The following is a 22,249-nucleotide window of genomic DNA, read 5'->3' on the forward strand; positions in this document are numbered from 1 at the left end:
GTGATGATGGATGGGTACCTCAGTGGGTGGCAGATGGCCACATAGCGGTCATAGGCCATGACCATGAATGTACAGGACTCCATGGCAAGGAAGCAATTCATGATGAACATCTGGAGGAAGCAGGCTGAGAAGCTGATGGACCTGAGGTCAAACCAGAAGATGGCCAGGACCTTGGGGATGACGGTCAGGCAGAGCACCATGTCCAACAGGGAGAGGAGGCTGAGCAGGTAGTACATGGGCTCATGGAGAGAGGCCTCCAGCCTGATGGTGATCAGCAGGGTGGCGTTGGCCCCCATGGCCAGGAGGAAGAGCAGGCTGAGGGGCAGGGACAGCCAGTGCTGCCAACTCTGGTAGTTAGGGAAGCAGATGAGGAGGAATTCAGAGACTGGAGCAGTGGAGTAGTTGCTGGGTGAAGCCATATAAAGTATCTTGAACAAGGTAAAAATCCAGAGTCCCTTAAAAAGTAGAACAAAATACATCAACATAGAAAGTATGTGTTCTATTTTTTTTCTCTTTTTTCTTATTATGTTCAGTTAGCCAACACCATAGCACATCGTTAGTTTTCGAGGTAGTGTTCAACGATTCATTAGTTGCATGTAACACCCAGTGCTCATTACATATGTGTTCCATATGTAGTAAAACTCAGGTTTTCATTAGGGCTTTTAACCTGTTTCAAGCTTTCAAATCATCATCATCCCATCTCAATCATTGCTGACTGTTAACTAAGCAGCTATCATGTGCTACATATTATGCTGAATGTTTATATTATCACATTTACTTTAAAAAGAAAAACATTTAAGAGTAAACAATATTATTATCCTAATTTTCCAGATAGTTAAAAGGAACAGGCAAAGAGAGGAAAGTAGTTTGATCAAAATTAGACAGCCAGTAAGTGGTGAAGCCAGGACTATGACAAAAGAGTCTGACTAAAGTCTCTGCTTTCAACCACTATACATTATTTAGCCTTGACAAGCACAATTACTTAACTAAGCCCTATCTTCCTTTGGAATTTAGAAGGAATAGCTTATGGAGAGTTCTGTTTAGCAGAATACATGAAGGTCCCAGAAAAGACAGCCCCCTACTCAGTACTGACTCAGACAGGGCCGGACTTCGGGATTTCTAATTTTCATTCCTTAAGAATATTGGGTTAAAGGCAGAGCATCCCTTGACCCCACCCAAGAGCAGTAATATCTTCTAGTCCCAAACAGGGTTTAACTTTTTAAAGCATAGTGTTTATCACTCTTACTGGGTTATTTGCTATGTTTTCTCTGTGTGAGTTTCTAGAGTGTTTCTTTGGTTTGGAATCTTTAGAAGAGCTTATAAATTTCACATTCTGGTGACAGAGACAGTCAGAACTGAGGGGTACACCGGTAGGTTCACCAAAGATAGATTAGGAGCTAGCTAATAAGGATGTTTCAGGTATATAGGGTCCTATATAGGGTCCATTTATCTGGTAAGCAACATATCTGTGATTCCTTGTGGCCAAAATCCAATTATTCTATTCATGTGAAATCTATGCTCTATGAATTCATCTGCTTTATTTAGTTATTTCTCTTGTTGGGTCCCATCTTATTTCCCTCACTACTAAACAAACAGAGCGGCCAAGTATGAAGAAGAGTGACAGTAAGGGCTGTCCCAGCCAAAGGACCGGAAAAGAGCTAGGGAGTCAGGACAGACTAAGAGAGGGAGCCCTGGCAGCAACTAATCAGTATAGGTGGGCTTACTGATCCTGCTCACCTATCCTATCTGACAAATCTCTTCAGAAAGAATAAATTGTATAAAAGAAGGTATCAGACTAGCTGCCAGAGAAGATAAGATCCAATAGATTGGGTAAGATTTTCATTTTGAATATCTGAATACCCCAGACTTCCCAAATATAGATTATACAACACACACACATACACACACACACACACTTCACACACTTTCTACTCATTATAGGGCTTTAAAACAAACCAAAGATTCAAGGGCTAAAGTAAAGTAGGGACAAATATGTATCAGCTCTGTCTTGTATTTTCATATTGGATTAGGAAATGACCCTCAATGTGAATCAGAAACATAAAAAGGATAAAAAACATAACCACCTTTTCAGAAAAGTATTGTTCTTTCCATAAAGCTCGAATTCTGCATCCTCGGCATGACCTGATCTGTTTGAATAAGCAAGAGTATAGTCAGGCCTTCCCTATAGTTGCTCTTAATGTTAGGCATACAAACATATAGTGTGCATTAAGTAAAAAGTTGTATCTTCATTAATACAGGAAAGTTGACTTACAAACACTTATAAGACAGCATAGTTGTGGTAATAAAGATGATCTGATGAACAGTGGGAAAAAGAAAATACACAGATGAATGAAGCAATGTGATATAGTTGAAAAGTTGGCATCAGACAGAAATGAAGCCTGACTCTTATACCCATTAGATANGATGAATGAAGCAATGTGATATAGTTGAAAAGTTGGCATCAGACAGAAATGAAGCCTGACTCTTATACCCATTAGATAACCCTGAGAGCTATTTAAACTCTATGATACATATGTTCCTCATTTATGAAATCAATAAGTGATATTTAACTTCAGATGTTGTTTTAGGGAGAAAAAGGGTTATGATTTCCTGAGGTCCTGTTAGGCCAAGAGACACCATGAGCTGAGAGCATCAGAGAAGGATACAAAAATGAGGCCACATTTAACTGGGAGAGGGCTCTCTTTGTAGGCAGTGGTAAGAGAAGAAACATCTATGTGGGTGTTCAGCATGATTGGTAAACAGGTGCTAGGGCTGGTAGATCCTAAGTTCTTTGGGGGAAGCAGGAAGGAGAGCAGTGTCAGGAGACATGGGTACGGTGTGCTCGAGCAGCCGTGCGAGGCCCGCCTGAGGGTAGGCGTGAGCGTGTACGCTGTAAGCGAGCGCAGAGGATCCGAGACAGGGAAGTGATGTGCTGTAGGTGGGGCAAGGGAATCACACAGAAGGGATGGAGGCTTCTGGAGGGTCCTGAGGAGTCCAAAGGAAAAGTGATGAAGACCTGAAGGAAGGGCACGGAGGCGGAGAAGCAGGCTGTATCAGAGGGGTGAGGAGACCTACAGGATTTAGTGTGAGAGAGGACGAGCGGGCAGAGAGACTGGAGTCCGGAATGTCACCAAGGACCTGTTAACTGATACAGACCTCCTATAATGCTCATATTTTCTCCCAGGTGGTAAGAGACTGTCCTCCCTGTTTTAGTAAATTTCTTAAGAGCTGGGACCATTCTTACTCTCTGTATTCTCCTCAGTGAAACTGAGGCCTTCTATTGTGAGAAATGAGGAGTCGTTGGTCATCTGGGGCATGGCTCTGATATTCAATATCCAGTTCCATTCATTTATACTGGCAGACTATCATTTACAGAAGGGTGACCCTTGTTCTAAGTGCTATTGAACAAACCTGGTCTCTGGCAATGATGTATTGACAGTCTGGAAAGATCAGACAAGCCTTGAATAAACAAAATTACCACAGAAGACCCAAGCCCAGATCAGAAAACAGATGGATCACCTTGGCTCATAGGTGAATTTAGACTAGCACAGAAAGGAAGATTCTGACCCAGCCAGGCACAGGGTCTGGTCTCCCAGCCATGATATGGGTGGGGTCTTTGAGTCTAGGGAGGTTTGCAAACCCTGGATGGACAGAAATGACTCAGCCTCATCTCTGATGAAATCACAGACTATGGACTCTGGGGAACAAACAGAGCTTCAGAGGGGAGGGGGTGGGGAAATGGGATAAGCTGGTGATGGGTATTAAGGAGGGCGCATATTGCATGGTGCACTGGGTGTTATGCACAAGTAATGAATCATGGAACTTTACATCAAAAACTAGGGATGTACTGTATGGTGACTAGCATAGTATAGTAAAAAAATATTATTATAATAAAAAAAATCACAGCGTTAGCTCAGTTCCTACCACTCAGCCTTCTACCAGATCTAAGCATCTTGGCAGGGCCAGCACGTACACCAGGCCCTACTGAAAGAGCTCCTTTTCCTCTACATACTAGGCTCCTGGACTCCCCTCGTCTCCTCATTATCTCCTTCCTCACAGTCCTTCTGCTTGAGACTCACCAGCTTCAGAAGGCTGCCCTGTTGCTCTTTCTGGCTGCCGGAGAAAGCACTAAACTGACCCCTCCAAGGGCTCTGGAGGCTGGTTTTATGAATTCTGCCTCCACTACGGCCCCTCTCCCCATTGCTCACAGGAGTTGGTGCCCTTGTTAAGCCCTAGGGCCCTGAGGCCCCATGGTCTATCTCCCAAGAGAATATACTGCAAAAGGCTTGGTTCAGCATTGTCAATAATTGTCAATAAAGTAAGGGCAGGAGAGGTCAAAGGCTCTTGGGGGGTCTAAATAAGGAAACCCTGGGAAAAAAAGGGGGTAAGGCAACTGTGATTAGAATCTTCTCCAGGAAAATTTATATGGATGCACCTGTGGGGAAGAATTGACTAAACTCTCCTCAGCCCTGTAATTCTGTGGAGGAGGTGACAGAGGGACACCAGCAGCCATCAGAGGAGCATGGACCTCAGAAGAGCATGGACCATGGGCAACCAGGGGGCCAGGGAGCACTTTCCCTGTGAGTTCCTCTCCTGCAGTGGGAACATCAGTGGTCTGGACCCAAGCAAATCCCTGGGTGCAGCCCGGTTTATGCACATGCGGTCTCCTGTCTGAGATTTTACTTTCATGGCTGCTCTTGGTCTAAACTCTGTCACCTAAGTGTGGTTGCGGCAAGTTCAGCTGTTAACAATCTTCACCTTCCACACAGCAACACTTGGCATTGTTTCCTTGGGAACCAGTGGAACTGCCACCAGTGCAGCCACCACTCTGAATTGATGCACAGTAGGACTTAGAAGATCACCGCCCCTATAGACCTTCTCAGATGTGTCTTACAATAGGGATTCTCAGGCTAAATGTAGGATCTTTTGGGTTTTGGGCACAGGAATTTGGAAAGAGAAGAGCAAGTTGGGTCTGGTTCTAGGTCTTACACTTTCCTACCCACAACTGCTGGAGGAGACATCAGGGCAGGAATGTAGATAGAATATCATCTTGTTCCCTGCATGCACTAACTACTGTCCTGCCCCCACCTCTGCCTTGCTACCTGGAGGTCCTGGGCAAAGTGCCAAGGTACTTGTCAGCATCATATAAGTTTGATAGACACACTAAATGAAGGAAACTATTTCATGAGTGAATTATTGTTCAGTGAAGGATTGTTGCTAGAGCATATAGTTTACTCTAAGTAAAATGTCCTCATTCTCAGAGTTTCTTAGAAATGATTAATCCATCTTCACTGAGTTTATCTTTGTGTAGGTGTAAAAAAATGGTCTAGTTCCATTCTTCTGTATGTGGTTGTCCAGTTTTCCCAGCACCATTTATTGAAGAGACTGTGTTTTTTCCACTGGATGTTCTTTCCTGCTATGTCAAAAATTAGTTGACCATAGAATTGAGGGTCCATTTCTGGGGTCTCTATTCTGTTCCATTGATATATGTGTCTGTTTTTGTGCCAGTACCATACTGTCTTGATGACTACAGCTTTGTAATATAACTTGAAGTCGGGCATTGTGATGTCCCCCAGCTTTGGTTTTCTTTTTCAACATTCCACTGGCAATTTGAGGTCTTTTCTGGTTCCATACAAATTTTAGGATTGTTTGTTCCAGCTCTGTGAAAAATGTGCATGGTATTTTGATAGAGATTGCATTGAAAGTGTAAATTACTTGGGCAGCATAGACATTTTAACGACGTTTATTCTTCCAATTCGTGAGACTGGAGTGTTTTTCCATCTTTTTGTGTCTTCCTCAATTTCTTCCATAAGTGTTCTTTAGTTTCTAGAGTATAAATCCTTTACCTCTTTGGTTAGGTTTATTCCTAGGTATCTTACGAGCTACCCTACAACCCAGCAATTGCACTACTAGGTATTTACCCCAGAGATACAGATGTAGTAAAAAGAAGGGGCATTTGCACCCCAATGTTCATAGCAGCAATGTCCACAATAGCCAAACTGTGGAAGGAACCAAGATGCCCTTCAACAGACAATGGATAAAGAAGAAATGGCACATATATCCAATGGAATATTACTCAGCCACCAGAAGGATAAATACCCACCATTTGCATCGACGTGGATGGAACTGGAGGGGATTATGCCAAGTGAAATAAGTCAAGCAGAGAAAGACAATTATTGTATGGTTTCACTCTTGTGTGGAACATAAGGAATAGCTCCGAGGACCACAGGGGAAGGGAAGGGAAAAAAAATGGGAAGAAATCAGAGAGGGAGACAAACCATGAGAGACTCTGGACTCCAGGAAACAAACTGAGGGTTACAGAAGCGGGGGGGTAAGGGGATAGGGTGCTGGGTGATGGGTATTAAGGAGTGCACGTGTTGGGAGAGAACTGGGTGTTACACACAACTAATGAATCGTTGAACACTACAATAAAAAGTTATGATGCACTATATGCTGGCTAACTGAACATAATTAAAAAAAAGTTTTTTCATCTCCCATTGCTTTTTGTTTACTTTCAAATTTCCTTACTTTGTTTTAAACATGCATTTGAAAGGAGGTTTATTATATTTTACTTTGTTATTTAGCAACATGAGGATTTTTTTTAGGCTACATGGTCTGCCATGAAATGGAAGTCAGAATTCTCTTTACAGGGAAAACAAGACTAACTTATTCATGTTGTGTATGGAATAAACCTTTAGCGTGGAATATGAGAAAATCTCATAAAAACAAGGGTTTACGCTCTATAACCTTGTTGGTTCTGCTTGTGTAAGTATCTTCTCTCCTTCTGGATCCGGCTGGACAGGTAATTAAGCTGGTTACCTCTGCTTTATCTACCTGAGTTCAAAACATTTACTGAGATTATCCAAAGCAATCGTTGATCTTCAATTATGTTACACTGGTGATCCACTTTGGAGGAAAAGATTATGAAAAGACAGACGAGAGCCCTGGTGTCATAGTCTAGAGCAGAATAATTTACCTGAGCTTGTGAAAAGAATAGAAGGAAGAAGAGAATGGAGGAAGGCATAGATGTGAGAGAAAAAAAGAAACAGAGATAAAGAAGGAAGGGAGGAAGGAAGGAAAAGAAGGCAGAATATAAGGAAGGAAAAAGAACAAAGATATTGAGTGACTATAGTTAATGTTTTTATGTACGTAATTGAGTAAAAACTCACAGTGAAATAATTGTCTTATCTTTGTGAGGCAATGAAACTGAAAATTATATACCCAGTGCAAATGGCTGAAGTAGCCTAGCCAGGACATTAAACCTGACTTTCACACTTGATATCCAAGATGCTTTATGCTAAAAGTGAGTGTCAGAATTTCTTTCTCATGAGCCTTTGGACACATGGATTATTCCCTCACTGTGTGGGGACCCGGAAGAGTGAGGCATGGTGGTCATTAGAACATGAAGCAAAAGGAAAGGGAAGGTGTTGATGCTAACCAAAGCAGTCTTTGCCCCACAGCGGGAAAAAGACATGCAGAGAAGTGTGATCTTACAGTCTCAGAAATATGTTCTAGCGGATAGTCGTTGGCTGGATAAACACAGTGTACCGACTTCCTCAGACTCCTCCAAAGGCAGCAGCATACCTGGGAAGTCAAGGAAACTGCTCTCCCCCAGCTCTGAGGAAGCACAGCACATGGACCCGTAACAGACCTCATTTGGCTCCATCTACAGACAATTCAATATTTACTTTTTCAGGAAGAAGCATAGGTCTAAGGAAACTCACAGCCTCTTTCTCAAACAGGACACAGTTCTTAATTCTATTATAAACATCAAAGGCAATAAGTTCAGTGACTTTGTGGAGGGAATCCAGCAAGGTCTGTCCTTCCCTGGAATATTAACTCATCAGGTCCCCCACCCGCTGTGTCCTAACAACAGTGTCTTTTGACAGACCACAAGAACTCTGCACAAACTCAAGGACTGAGCAGAGAATGCACTGCTCATTTAAATCCCATGTCAGGCTCCTGATGTCATGCTAGCAAATGTCAAGGAGGGTTCCAGGAATATGTGTGGACAGTCTTAGGCTAGGGATGGGATCTGGGTTCAGATTCCTGCATCAATCCACTGAGCTTCTAGTCCTGAGATGCAGCGTACCAATGCCCCTCTCTTCATTCTTACCACTGGTATGGGGATGACTGCAAAACATGGAAGGGACTCAAAAGGGCCCCTTTGCTTCTCTCTTATGAGTCTAAAATAAAACCTGACGATCTACTTACTAATCACCTGGAGGAGGAAAACAAGCAGCAGGTCAGGCTCCAGGGCTGACTGTCTCAGAAAGACCAGGAGAGCCACAAAATCTCCAGAGGTCCCACTGCACAGCTTGGAGTTCAGCTTATAATCAGTGTGTATCAATGACAGAGACAGGCTAAGTGTACTAAACTGAGCTCTTCCTCCTCCTAGACACACAGATAAATTTACATTTTCCAGGTTTACCTGCAGTTAGATGGAGTCATAAGACTGAGTCTGGCCAAGGAGATGGCACATACCTCTTCTAGACACCACCTTTACAGCCTCCTTAATGTCCTCTACACTCTCTCCCCACCTCTGGCCAGTTGCCTCAGTCCACTGAAGACATGAAGGCCTAGAAATGATGGAACCACACAATGGGGGAAGCTAAGTTTTTAAAAGAAAGCATGGAGGAAAGCCTCCTCTTCCACATGCATTGTATGGATCTCCTCAAAAAATTAAATTGTACATGTTAAACCACTGATACATGGAACTGTTTGTTTCATCAACCAGCGAGTTATCCTGATTAACACTGCAGTTGACTGAGAAAATCGACAACCAATATTAGAAAGATCACTCAACAATGAAAGCTGACGTGTCTACTAAACAGTAAGTCTAGGGGAAATGGTTGGTTACAACTGAAAATAATTGTGTGCATTTGCAATTGCTGATTCCATTAACAAGTTATTATGATAAGTAGATGAGCTTAACAGATAGTTGGCTGGTTTTCAAGCAGAAATTAATGATAATAGAGAAAGTCCATAAATAAAAAGTCTTGAAAAATTGTCCTACTGCTTGGGAGGTCAAAGGTTAAGAGAAAGCTTTAGATCATCTTTGAAAAACACAGACTCATAGAAACCAGCGCTGAGAAGAGTAGATTATGTGTATAGTGGTCTTACTCAAGTCTGATGGCCTTAGACAGACACCATTACCTAAAAAGGAGTGGCATGGTGAACTGGAAAAGACAATAAAGAAACAAAAGAAAAAACTTAAATTATGCTTAAGAAAATATGTGTGTGTGATTATTAGTGCATGGAACTGCCCTGATACAAATACAACAGATGAGAAACCTGTTTGGTTTTTGAGGGTTTTTATTGACAAAGACACCTGAGCTTGGCTTTTAAGGAAAGTTTTTGATTAAGAATTAAAACAATTATTGATCTTAATATTTTATGAGCTGGAAGCAGGCTCCAAATGCAGTAATGCAAAAGAAGTCACACGTTCCAGTGCCTGTGTGACATAATGCCGTGGGGGACAATGAGGAAGACACGCGCCCCCCACCCCCGAAGTCAGAACAAGGGGTCATAGAAACAATGGCAAGTTCTTCCCAGAGAACGTAGCCAGTGTGTAGTCAGGGAACTGCCACCACTTCAGTGGGTAAAAATGTGGCAGTCTGCCCCCAAAGTGTGCCAGCATTACCATGGACAAGTTCCTGCTGAACGAATTCCATGCCTCACCTCCAAACGGGAATCTTAATGACGGGTTCTAGTGTCTGCTCCACCATTACCTATGCGGTGAGAGGTGGAAAACGACTGGTCCATGATGAATCACATCAGGACCTGATGGAGAAGACACTCAACTGCTCAGGATCTTGGACTTTGTGAGAGCCCGGGTGGTCTCCCTGGGGAAGAGGGTAAGTTTATTTAACATGCGAGTGTCTCTCTTGTATCATTTCTCTTAAGAAATGAACATTCAGTGACCCAGCCTCGCCTGTAGGCAGCTGAATCTGTGTGAGCAGTGTGGCCCATGGAATGATAGAAAAAGTGATGTAAATCTCTCCCAGATTTGAGCCCCTAAAATCTCCTACAAGAGTTGAAACAATGGGACGCCCAGGTGGCTCCAACAGTTAAGCGTCTGCCTTTGGCTCAGGTCATGATCCCAGAGTCCTGTGATTGAGTTTTGCAGTGGGCTCCTTGCTCAGTGGGGAGTAGGCTTCTCCCTCTGCCTGCAGCAACCCTTGCTTGTGCTCTCTCTCTGACAAATAAATAAATAAAATCTTTAAATTAAAAAAAGGAGAGAGATCCAGAACATTATCTCCTTTTGCTTGTACATCAGCCAGATTCAGAAATATCTGTGGAGATCCCTAAGGGCTGAATACATAGAGGATCCACATGTGGGAGCAGCTTGGGTCCCTAAGTGTTGACAGGAAGCAAAGCCCCCATGACTGGAATGGGTCTGGATCAGAAGTAAATTAGTTTCTGTTAAGTTACTGTGCTATCTTTGTTGTAGCAACTAACTTTACGTGCACTGACTAATTCAATATATTTTGGGTTTTGATGTGCACTTCCTCTGCTATCTATAATCCAGAGCACAAAAACTTCAGAAAACTACAAAGCTGTCCAGGTGAAGTCTAAAAATGCAGCTCAATCCCTAGACCACATGATAGGAAAAACGGATTTAGTTAGCGAAGATGCTTGATTTCTCTCTTGATTCTGGTCTGTTAGCTGAATGACCATCCGTATTTTACCTTTTTGTTCAATTGCCTAATCTGCAAAATTGGGAATGATGATAATTCATGGGCTATTTTGAGCATAATTTCTCTAAAAGTAGTTCATCCCTTGGTAACACATACTAATCACTCCTGTGTTAACCGCACATAAGGCGCTTGACCTCTTTTTGGTTGCGGAGGAGAAGAAATGAATATATGTTACTATACGGAGTCCTTAGCCAATACTGCTGATGTAGCATCTTATTCAATACCAAGATACATTCTACTCATGAATTCCAGACTCACGTCATTAATTTGTTACCAATTTTGGATGTCACTGAAGAAAAGAAAATCAGAGTATAATTGGTATATCGTTTTATTTTTTAATTAATCATTCAATTCCCATGTGCTTTATAAGCAGGAAGTATGATATCTTCCTGAAGCCATCACTGCCTCATCCCTAAGTGTTGGAGATCCCAGAGTTTTCAGAACACAGAGTTGCCAGTCCCCTTTCAAACACCATGCAGAGGTTGAGAACTGAATTCACCCCAGTATTGCTATTTCCAATAGCAGCCACAAGAGAACAGTGTTGACTTGCGGCTATAATGCATTTATTTACTCTTGGCATTAACTCCAGGCTTCATGGACTCCCTGGCCGCAGTTTGATGGCCCACACAGGGCCTCTGAGGTCACAGCTCTCATTGCTAACACCCGTAGGCTTAGGATATACCTGAAGAACAAGAGTGCATCAGGATGACTATGTGCTAAAAGGCTCCCAAACTCTACTTGATAAATGTGGAAAACGTAGTTTTGTTCCTTCAACAATATTTAGGTCTTTGAGCATTGCTCACCAGCATTAATTCCCTTTTTCCTCCAGGTAATTTAATTCCAGATTTGTTGCTCTTTCTTGCTACTGGCTTTTTATTTAAATCTGCTCTGGTCCTGAATAGGAGTGTTCAATGGTTTCAGACATTCTTTTCCAAAAGTATCTGTGTTCCTCTTCCAAACGTGACTAACATGCAAACTAGGGGGAGGTGAGTGGCTACTGGCTGGCCTCTCCCCTCCCCCTTCTCATATTTTTAATACATCCCCTTCCAGTACAATTGGACCAGTCATTTTGTGTTAGCAAAGTGACTCCACAGATTTTCACTTAAACTGACAAAACATCTTATTTTTTTCTTCTAGTTTATTGAGATATAATTGACATAGATCAGCATAGAAGCCTAAGGTGTACAGCATAATGGCCTGACTTATATATATCGTGGAATGATTACCACAAGTTTAGTTAATATCTAGTATCTCATATATATATGAAAAAGAAGAAAAAAAAATTTTCCATGTGATAAGAACTTTTAGGATCTAGTCCCTTAGCAACTTTCGAATATACCATACACAGTATTAACTACGGTCATCACGTTATACATTACATCCCCAGTACTTATCCCTTAAAACCGGAAGCCTGTACCTTTAAAATGTCCATTTAAAATGCCTTCAGTTTGTGCTACTTCATTCTAGCCTTTCAAGACATGTTAAAAGACTGTACTAAGAGGACATTTTTTTGCAATGGGAGCTTCAAGGCAAAGGTGTGTCTACCCTTCAAGATCTGGCTCTTTGGGTAATCCTGTCCCTCCATCCCCTTTATCTGTATGAAGACTCACCCCAAATCTGTCTTAGAACCACTGTGTCCAGTTCCTTGAGCCGCCTGCACTGGGCTTGACAATTCTGTGAGAAACTGTCATCCTCTTAACCTGTCTCCCAAGGACCAAAGTGGAGAGCCAACCTCAAGTTCATGCCACGTCTGTTCTTATACGTAGGGCTCTACTACTTAGAACGAAAGATGCATTGTAGACACTGTTGGTTAACTCTCTCTTAGTCATGTCAATATCATAAGCAAGGGGATGTTTGCTGAGCCCCCTGATGTGCCAGAAGCTGTGCTCATCACTCTGAGGGATGACAACAGGTGTGCAGGCCCCTACATCCCTTACAGATCCCTAACACAATTTGTAGTTTCTATAACCGTGCACTCCCAGTTTGAGTCCAGCTTCTCATAATTATGGTGGTTGTTTGCACTTATCTTGAAAAGCCTAGTGCAGGAACTAAGATCTGAATATGACCAACTAACAGGGATTTTTCTTTGGGCCCCTCTGGATTTGCACCTGGGAGAAGCATAGCAGAGGTGGAGAAAGCACTCCTAGAGAGACCAACAGAGTGGACCAAATGCTGGACAGTATCTCCCGACAATATGTGTCCTGTTCCTATGAATTGCATCCTTTCTGTTAGATGTTTTTAAAACTGATTTTTATAATCGTCCACACAAGGGTCTTATGAAAATTAATCTTATTCAGCAGGAAGACGTTACAGAAGATGAGACCTTCCACCTTCAACAACCTTAAAGATTTAAGAGTCAAAATTGTTCAGGGGGGGAAAGGATGAGGGAGCAGAAGGCTGGCTGCAGACAAAGCACAAGCTGACACCCTGCAGCCTCCCCCACCCCCATTCCTGGGTGGGACAAGTGTGATGTTCTTCCAGGAATCTCCCTACTATCTTCATGTTAATATCTTGCTAGAGGGGTAAACAACCTTAACTTGACAATGGCAAGGCCTCCATTATCTTGTTGGTTCTCTTTAGCATATGAAAGTTCTTTTGAAACCTCCCTTTTCTTACTTCCCCGAATTCTAAGAGTATGTAATCAGCCACTCCTGCCTGAGGGTCCTGTCCCCCTTCTTTAATAAATGACCATTTTGCACCAAAAAAAAGAGAAAAAGAAAATTGTTATCATGCACAGATACTGGTATATTGCAAGTGCTCCAAACATTTGAGCTTTCCTTGTCATTGTCATTACTATCACTGTTACCAGTATGTAAGGACATTGAGATTATTAGTATCATTTTAGGTCCTCAGTGTTGAAGTTGGCCCTTCTGTCCTCTGAGGGACAGGAGGAAGGTGGTGGTGGATAAACTCTTCCAACAGCTGTGAGATGGAGGCAAGCCCTGTGAGAGAATTCTCTTGTGGAAAATGACAAGTGCTGAGTCGCACCTGTGGCTCTGGCTTGAGGAAATGAGAGCCAAGCCTGAGGGTAATAAGAGCCCCTTCTTGTAGGCAAATGGATGTCATTTTCCTTTCCTGCTGTTACTGAGTGTGGCTTTGGAAGAGTCTGCCCTGGAGCCCACAGCAGCCCTGAGCTGCAGTTACTCTGGGGAATCCCTGCAGTGCAATGTGGTCACTCTCTATCCTGCTCAGAGCTAGCTCCAGACTCTTCCATGGCTTTGAAAGCTGCCCCTGTAACATCATGTTATGATGCCATGTCTCTTTGCATACCCATACGGGAGGACTTGAGTCTGTGTCCACTCCCTGGGAGCACTGCAGGGTGCTGCCTCAGTTGTCCCTCATGTGGTCACAGCCCTCAGACTCAGAACTGACAGGAGCTTCACAGTCATGAACTCTTGTCTCTCAGCCCCAGACCCACCATCCAGATCTGCTCGGATGCTGGGACTTGGACTCTGGGACTCTTCTTTGTCAGCTGGCCCCCTTTTAGTTTCTACCCACAGAGAACAGCAGGAAAAGACTGGGAGGCTAAAGCAGGGCAGCGGATACTTGCTTCTTCCTGTCCCTGTCTTGTCAGTACCCTGAGCAATGACTCTTCACCTGGGAGTGGAGTTGATTCTAGTCTCCAGGATTTGCTGGTTGGTTGGGTAGGTGTTGGGTTTGAGTTTGATTTGGGTTTGGAACTCCCAGCATCCAATCAGCCTCACTGAACTTCCTCTGGGGTACCAGCAGCAGCAGGATAGAGTCCCACCCTCAGAGATCTTAGTCCCAGCTCCGAAGGCATGTCCTCTGAGCTTCTGTGACAGCAATACTGGTTGACAGCAGCACCCTCCTCAGAGCTGTGAGACCCAGTCCCACGGGCCTATCTCCAAACTTCTATGGTCCAATGACCAAATTCTTCTCAAGTGTAAGATTTTTCCCACAGGGGCTACCTCTGCAATTACTTCAGCATCCCCTGTTTTCGTTTCAAGTTTCCAACATCCATTAAACCATTTGCTTACATTAAATCTCTGAAAATAACCAGTGCAATTTTTTTTCTCATCTCCCGACTAGACTCATTATTATCCAGAAACCTGACCCTTTGCTGCAGCTTCTCACCTTCAACTAGAGCTCTTGAGCGGAGTCAACAGACCAAATAAGACCTGATTTTCAGTTCACTGGATATGTAGCTTAAACATTTAGGGGAAGTGGCCAACCCATTGTACTGGTCAGTTTCCCCATTTTCTGAGAAATGGCTTCTTTTCTCCCCACCTCTCTCTCTCAACCTACACTCATTTCTAAGACTCGCTGAAGGTAGTGAGACTGTGTAGGTTAGAATAGGAAGCTGGCATTGCTGTATATTATTATGAACACCCTTCTTCTGTAGGCCTGCGGATGCTTTGTCAGGCAGGACTCTGCCTTCTCTGAGAATCTGCTGGTTCTCAAGGAAGTAGGTATAGGTGGGAAATAGATATCCAGAAGGACAAAGAACAAGCAAAGGAGATAGAGGCCTGATAACATCAATTGCACTTGAAGGGGCATGTCTGTAGAAGTCCAAGCTCTGGAGTCTGGATTTCAATCTCTGCCATTTCCCAGAGAGTGTGGCCTTTGGCATTTTCCACTCTTGAAAAGCCTCTTTTTTTTTTTTCTACTATGTAAAATGGAAGTAATAACACCTACAGAGATGTTGTGAAAGATTAAATTTACTTAAATAAAATTGCCTAGGCTCAAAGCAGTTACTCAAGAAATATGAGTTTCTTCTTCTACCTTCACCCAAACCAGGCAAGTAGAATAAAGGAAGAAATCTGGGTCAATTATGAAGTGAGCTTCAGAGTGTGAAATAAATACTCACCAAGCTTTTGTCCAATTCACTGCCTAGACAAAATCACTGAGGAGAAGGAAGAAAAGGAATTAGAAATCTATTTTACATATTCACATCCCTCTCCAGAGCAATTTCTTAATTCCTTGTTTTATCTCTTTTGTCCGAACCCCATATACGATAGGGTTCAAGGCAGGAGGTATGAGGTGATGAAGGACATTAAGCAAGATGAGGATGTCCATGGGGACCCTCTTTCTGGCCACATTTGTCAACACAACAACCAGCAGGATGGTGCTGAAGAACAGGATGAGGATGAAGTGAGAGCCACATGTGCTCAGGGCTTTGACAGCAGCCCCCTCAGCCTTGAACCTAAGCACAGCTCTTAGGATGAAGGTGTAAGAGAGGAAGATGAGGATGAAATCTGAGCCCAGTAAAGTCCAACCAGCCACAAATTGGTAGATTCTGTTAAGAGTGAAATTGTCACAGGAGAGCCTGGACACGGACAAGTTGGCACAGATGCAGTTCTCAATGACATTTTTCCCACAGTAACGGAGCCGGGCAGTGAGAATAGGAATAGGTGCAGTAAGAAGGGCATTTCGGGTAACAATGAAGACACTAGCCTTGGCAACAAATTGGTGAGTGATGAGGGATGGGTATCGTAGTGGGTGACAGATGGCCACATAGCGGTCATAGGCCATGACCATGAATGTGCAGGACTCCATGGGCAGGAAACTGTTCATGATGAACATCTGGAGGAAGCAGGCTGAGAAGCTGATGGACTTGAGGTCAAACCAGAAGATGGCCAGGACCTTGGGGATGACGGTCAGGCAGAGCACCATGTCCAACAGGGAGAGGAGGCTGAGCAGGTAGTACATGCTCATGGAGAGAGGCCTCCAGCCTGATGGTGATCAGCAGGGTGGCGTTGGCCCCCATGGCCAGGAGGAAGAGCAGGCTGAGGGGCAGGGACAGCCAGTGCTGCCAACTCTGGTAGTTAGGGAAGCAGATGAGGAGGAATTCGGAGACTGGAGCAGTGGAGTAGTTGCTGGGTGATGTCATGAGATAAATCCTAAACTGAGGAGATTTCACCTGCGTTTATGTACAACAAGACACAGGAATTGGGTCAATAGAAAACAAAACTGTCAAAATGCTAACACTTACTCATCCATTAAACTGTTGAGTATAAAAGAACAAACCCAAATGAAGGCAAAGTTCAGTGAAGATAAATGTGAATAGGGAGGGGAATAAGCAAATTATTTCTAAAGTTAATTCAGAAAGAACAGATGAGACAGGCTACCCACAAGGTTTAGAAGGAAAATGAGAATTACCTCATTAAAACATACTGTAAAACTACAAAGTTTTTTTCAAATAAGACTGACATGTGATACTAATAAAGCAAATTTACTAATTATAGATCCCACAGGTCAGAAATGTTCACTAGTTACAGAGTAATTTAGAATAGTAAAGATATCATAAAGTCATATTTAACTGTGGGTCTTTTCAACGAGTACTGCTGACATGGTTTATTAGTGGTAAATTAGTTTTTCCTCAGTTTTTATCACACATCAAAGTCAATTTGAGATGGAAAAATTTATGATATAGTTCCAACCCTATGACAAAGCAGAAAAAAAAATAAACCTTGATTAAATATAAAGAAAGTCCCATAAAATCCCCTATCATTCTGACCTATTGTACCACAAGCACAACTCATCCTGGATATGCTTAATTCAAGCCTGCACAAATAGAGTTCAACGTTCCTATAGAAAGTTATGCTCAAAGGTAGGCTCTTTTCATTAACATTTATGACCACCAACATTAAATGAGTGCTTAATGAGCAAGTCCATTAAAATAACCCCTAGTTCATTTGCTCCTTCACTCATTGCAAGCAATTTTTTACATTTTCTAAATATTTCCTAAGTGGTAAATCCATCCTCTCCTCTCTCAGAAGATCATCTCCCCAACAGCATCACAAAGACAGCAGAGGCTATCAGATGCAAGTTCCTCAATATCTATGATAGACTCATAAAGTCATCAAAACCTACACCTTGATCTTCTCTTTACATCTAGCCAACTCAAAGATCTATCCCTCCTAATTACAATCCTCCCACCTCTGAGATAGTGTCTATCCACCTCTGATCTTCTTAGGAAATTTGACTTTTTAATTATCCATTCCATTTCCTGTGTAGTCAATCTCTCCATAGATCCTTCCCATAGATATTCAAAACGCTGAAGTCTCTCATATCTTTTTTTATTATTATTATGTTCAGTTAGCCACTGTATATAGTACATCATTAGTTTTTGATGTAGTGTTCAACAATTCATTAGTTACATGTAACATCCAGTGCTCATCACAACACATGCCCTCCTTAATACCCATCACCCTCTTATCCTGTCCCCACACCCCCTTCCCCTCTGAAACACCCAGTATGTTTCCTGGGACCCACAGTCTTTCATGGTTCATCTCCCTCTCTGATTTCTTCCCCTTCAGATTTCCCTCCCTTCCCCTATGGTCCTCCATGCTATTGCTTATGTTCCATGTATGAGTGAAACCATATGACAATTGCCTTTCTCTGCTTGACTTACTTCACTTAGCATAATACCCTCCACTTCCATCTATGTCGATGCAAATAGTGGGTATTCATCCTTTCTGATGGCTGAGTAATATTCCATTCTATATATGAACCACATCTTCTTTGTCCACTCATCTGTTGAACAGCATCTCAGGTCCCTCCACAGTTTGGTTATTGAGGACATTGCTGCTATGAATATTGGGGTGCATGTGTCTCTTCACTACACCTGTGTCTTTGGGGTTAATACCTAGTAGTGCAATTGCTGGCTCATAGGATAGCTCTATTTTTAACATCTTGAGGAACCTCCATACTGTTTTCCAGAGTGGCTCTACCAGCTTGCCTTCCCACCACATCCTCGCCAACATTTGTTGTTCCCTGTCTTCTTAATTTTGACTTTCTAACTGGTGTAGAGTGGTATCTCATTGTGGTTTTGATTTGTATTTCCTTGATGGCTTGTGATGTTGAGCATTTTTTCATGTGTCTGTTGGCCATTTGTATGTCTTCTTTGGAAAAGTAACTGTTCATGTCTTCTGCCCATTTCTTGACTGGATTATTCATTTTTTGAGTGTTGAGTTTGAGAAGTTCTTTGTAGATCTTGGATATCACCCCTTTATCTGTAATGTCATTTGCAGATAACTTCTCCCATTCCGTGGGCTGCCTCTTAGTTTTGTTGACTGTTTCCTTTCCTGGGCAAAGCTTTTTATCTTGATGAAATCACAAAAGTTCATTTTTGCTTTTGTTTCACTTGCCTTTGGAGACGTGTCTTGAAAAAAGTTACATGGCCGATGCTAAAGAGGTTACTGCCTATGTTCTCCTCTAGGATTTTAATGGATTCCTGTCTCACATTGAGGTCATACATTCATTTTGAATTTATCTTTGTGTATTGTATAAGAGAATGGTCCAGTCTCATTCTTCTATATGTAGCTTTGAATGACACATTGGGATGAGATGGACTTCATAGATACATACAGATCATTCCACCCTAAAACAACAGAATACTCCTTCTTCTCAAATGCACATGGAACTTTCTCCAAAACAGACCACATGCTAGTCACCAATCAGGTCTCAGCCAATACCAAAAGATTGAAATTATTCCTTGAATGACATTAGACCACAATGCCTTGAAACTGGAACTCAATCACAAGAAAAAATTTGGAAGGAATTCAAAGACTTGGAAGTTAAAGAGCATCCTGCTAAGGCATGATTGGGTCAACCAGGAAATTAAAGAAGAACTTAAACAATTCATGGAAACTAATGAGAAAAAAAACCACTTCAGGCCAAAACCTATGGGATACTGCAAAGGCAGTCCTAAGAGGGAAATACATAGCCATCCAAGCCTCTCTCAGAAAATTAGAAAAATCCCAAATGCACAAGCTAACCTTATACCTAAGGGAACTGGAGAAAGAACAGCAAATAAAACCTAAACCAAGCAGAAGAAGAGAAATAATAAGATTAGAGCAGAGATCAATGAAATAGAAACCAGAAAAACAGAACAGATCAACAAAATTAGAAACTTGTTCTTTGAAAGAATTAATAGGATCAATAAACCACTGTCCAAACTTATCCGAAAGAAAAGAAAAAGGGCCCAAATTAATAAAATCATGAATGAAAGGGGAGAGATCATGACCAACACCAAGGAAATAGAAAATTAGAAATTATTACCAGCAACTATATGCCAACAAATTAAGCAACGTGTAAGAAATGGATGCCTTCATGGAAACTTACAAACTATCAAGACTGAAACAGGAAGAAATAGACAATCTGAATAGACCAATAACCAGTAACAAAACTGAAGCAGTAATCAAAAACCTCCCAAAAAACAAGAGTCCAGAGCCAGATGGCTTCCCAGGGGAATTCTACCAAACATTTAAAGAAGAAATAATACCTATTCTACTGAAGCTGTTCCCAAAAAAATAGAAACAGAAGGAAAACTTCCAAACTCCTTCTATAAGACCAGCATTACACTGATCCCAAAACCAGGCAAAGACCCCATCAAAAAGGAGAATTACAGACCAATATCCCTGATGAACATCGATGCCAAAATACTCAACAAGATCCTAGCTAATAAGATACATTAAAAGGATAATTCATCAGGGCCAACTGGGTTTTATTCCTGGGATGCAAGGGTGGTTCAACATTCACAAATCAATCAACGTGCTAGAGCACATCAATAAAAGAAAAGGCAAGGACCATGTGATCCTCTCAATTGATGCAGGAAAAAAGCATTTAACAAAATACAATATCCATTCCTGATTAAAACTCTCTTGTGTCTTAATAAATTTCTATATCTATCCCACATCCCCATTTGTTGTAAAGACCATGATTTCAGTTTTGAACAAAGATACCAAATCTCTCTTATTCCTTTTCCTTTTACACCCAAACATAAGGAACCAGAAGAGACAAAGGACATCTAAAAAGAGGTGACTGTTGGCTTCAATAGTTCAGTTGAGAACTGGTCACTGTGTAAATAAATGCCTCTAGAATGGCTCTAAAGATGTAGAAAAGGATCATAATTAGAGGTATATAATTAAAGATATAAATATAGGCATAAGCAAAGATTAGACTGAGTGGTTATATAGAAGAAGAGAGGTTAAGAATTCTTAATTCTTAACTCTTCTGGATTAAATGACTGAATTTCACAAGACAGGCTGTGAAATATTTGATGTATGTTTTAGAGGCAGAGATGATGGATCCAATTTTGATCTGTTGAAATTGTAGAATCTGTAAGCTATCAAAATATACATGAGTCTGACTTCTGTAGAAAAGAGTTTGAATTCTTTTGAAAACTTGGAGTTAAAGGAAGAAGAATTGGAAATCACAGCACATAGGATATAGTTCAAACCACTGTTACTTTTATTTCTCACCCTGTACTTATTATCTTTTCCTGCCTATTCTGCAACCCCTGAAAAATCCCTTCCTTGGCTCTTTTTTGTTCTTTTTCCTTCCCTTAGGTGTAGCCCCCATGCATGAACATACTTCACAAAACCCAGTCTCTTATCCATCCAACTCCCTGTCTTCATTCTTTCCTCATACTGTAAGGAATGGTTCTAAATTAAGCTCATCCTTCTGCTACCTTGATTTCACTAAGAAGAGTGTACTTAATATAAAGGATTAAAGAGGAGGGGATACAAAGGAATAGGTATAGAGCAAAAGGTCAAATGCCTGGATATATTGCCAAGTAGAAGTTTGGACATGAATATGAGTCAAAGTTTTGACATATTCAGTTAATAAAAATTAGAAACTGTCTATCTACTAAAGGAAGTAACAGTGATCAGAAGGAAGGTGATTATTCTTTTATTCTGCTTTGCTTTGTTTCACCCATGCTTAGAATAGTGTCCAGTTCATTGTATCTTGATTTTAGTTATATTTTGAAACTACCACCTAGAAGATGTCCAGGATAAAAAGATCCTTAAGAACTCATGATGAGGAACAATTTATGAAAGTGAAGATGTTTTACCTAAGTGATGCCTCCCAAATACATAACTGACTTTCAAAAGGAAGAGATAAAAACTAGGACCACTGGGAGAAAATCACAGAGAGATCTGCTTCTGTTGAATATGAATCCTGTAAAATAACCCTCTTGTTAACACTATTCTGCTCAAACATGATGGGGGAAGGCAACAACCAAATTTCTTCACCAGCTTTTTCCCTGATCCTCATGGACCTAGGTGCTCAGTGTCATACTTAAACTCAAAACATGATATGGAATTGCTGAGACTCTAGATAGTCTCTTCTGAATGTTAGTGCATCTAGTACCACCACCCATGACCAACTTCCCATATCATGGGAGCCAATATAAGAATGCAGAGAAAGTCTCCTGTTATGAATCTTCTGGCAACTTAGCTGCTGTGGGCCCAGCACAGCATGATTTTCTTCCCTTGCCCTGAAACTCACCAATGATGCAATAGATTGAGTCTGCTAAAGGAGTCAAGTCCCTGCATCCAGTAACCAGAGCCAGAACTGCTTCCTTGGCTCTGATGAAAAAATCTAGAGGGTTTTATGATCTGCAGTCAGTTCCTCGCACTGTCCCACCCCCTTCTCCACGCCATCTGGGAACAGTCCTAGTTTGGGTTACTAAAGCCCTCGGGTCTATAAGCAGATCTCTTGGGAACCTTCATCTCACCTTATGTTATGATGCTACTGGGTGCCATGAGTTGCAATGCAAAGGACAGGATTTGAAACTAACT

At 41.8% G+C, this 22,249-nt stretch overlaps 2 protein-coding genes across 2 annotated transcripts in view; both read right to left on the bottom strand.

The window, feature by feature from the left end:
- LOC109490533 (olfactory receptor 56A4-like) overlaps positions 1-22,249 on the bottom strand; it is a 195,089-nt gene that overhangs the window by 9,013 nt on the left and 163,827 nt on the right. The window contains exons 1-2 of the mRNA XM_002924986.4: positions 2,085-2,110; positions 109-455 (exon numbers count right to left, since the gene is read on the bottom strand). Coding sequence (XP_002925032.2) covers positions 109-419 — 311 coding nt within the window. The 5' untranslated portion in view covers positions 420-455; positions 2,085-2,110. Of the gene's footprint in view, positions 1-108; positions 456-2,084 lie in introns of the transcript that reaches the window.
- LOC100482529 (olfactory receptor 56A1) lies at positions 15,609-16,653 on the bottom strand. The gene is given in 2 exon segments (XM_002925003.4): positions 15,609-16,371; positions 16,373-16,653. Coding segments are annotated over 2 exon segments (942 nt in total). The 5' UTR covers positions 16,552-16,653.

The sequence above is a fragment of the Ailuropoda melanoleuca genome, chromosome 8, assembly GCF_002007445.2.
Source record: "Ailuropoda melanoleuca isolate Jingjing chromosome 8, ASM200744v2, whole genome shotgun sequence".
Taxonomy (NCBI): domain Eukaryota; kingdom Metazoa; phylum Chordata; class Mammalia; order Carnivora; family Ursidae; genus Ailuropoda; species Ailuropoda melanoleuca.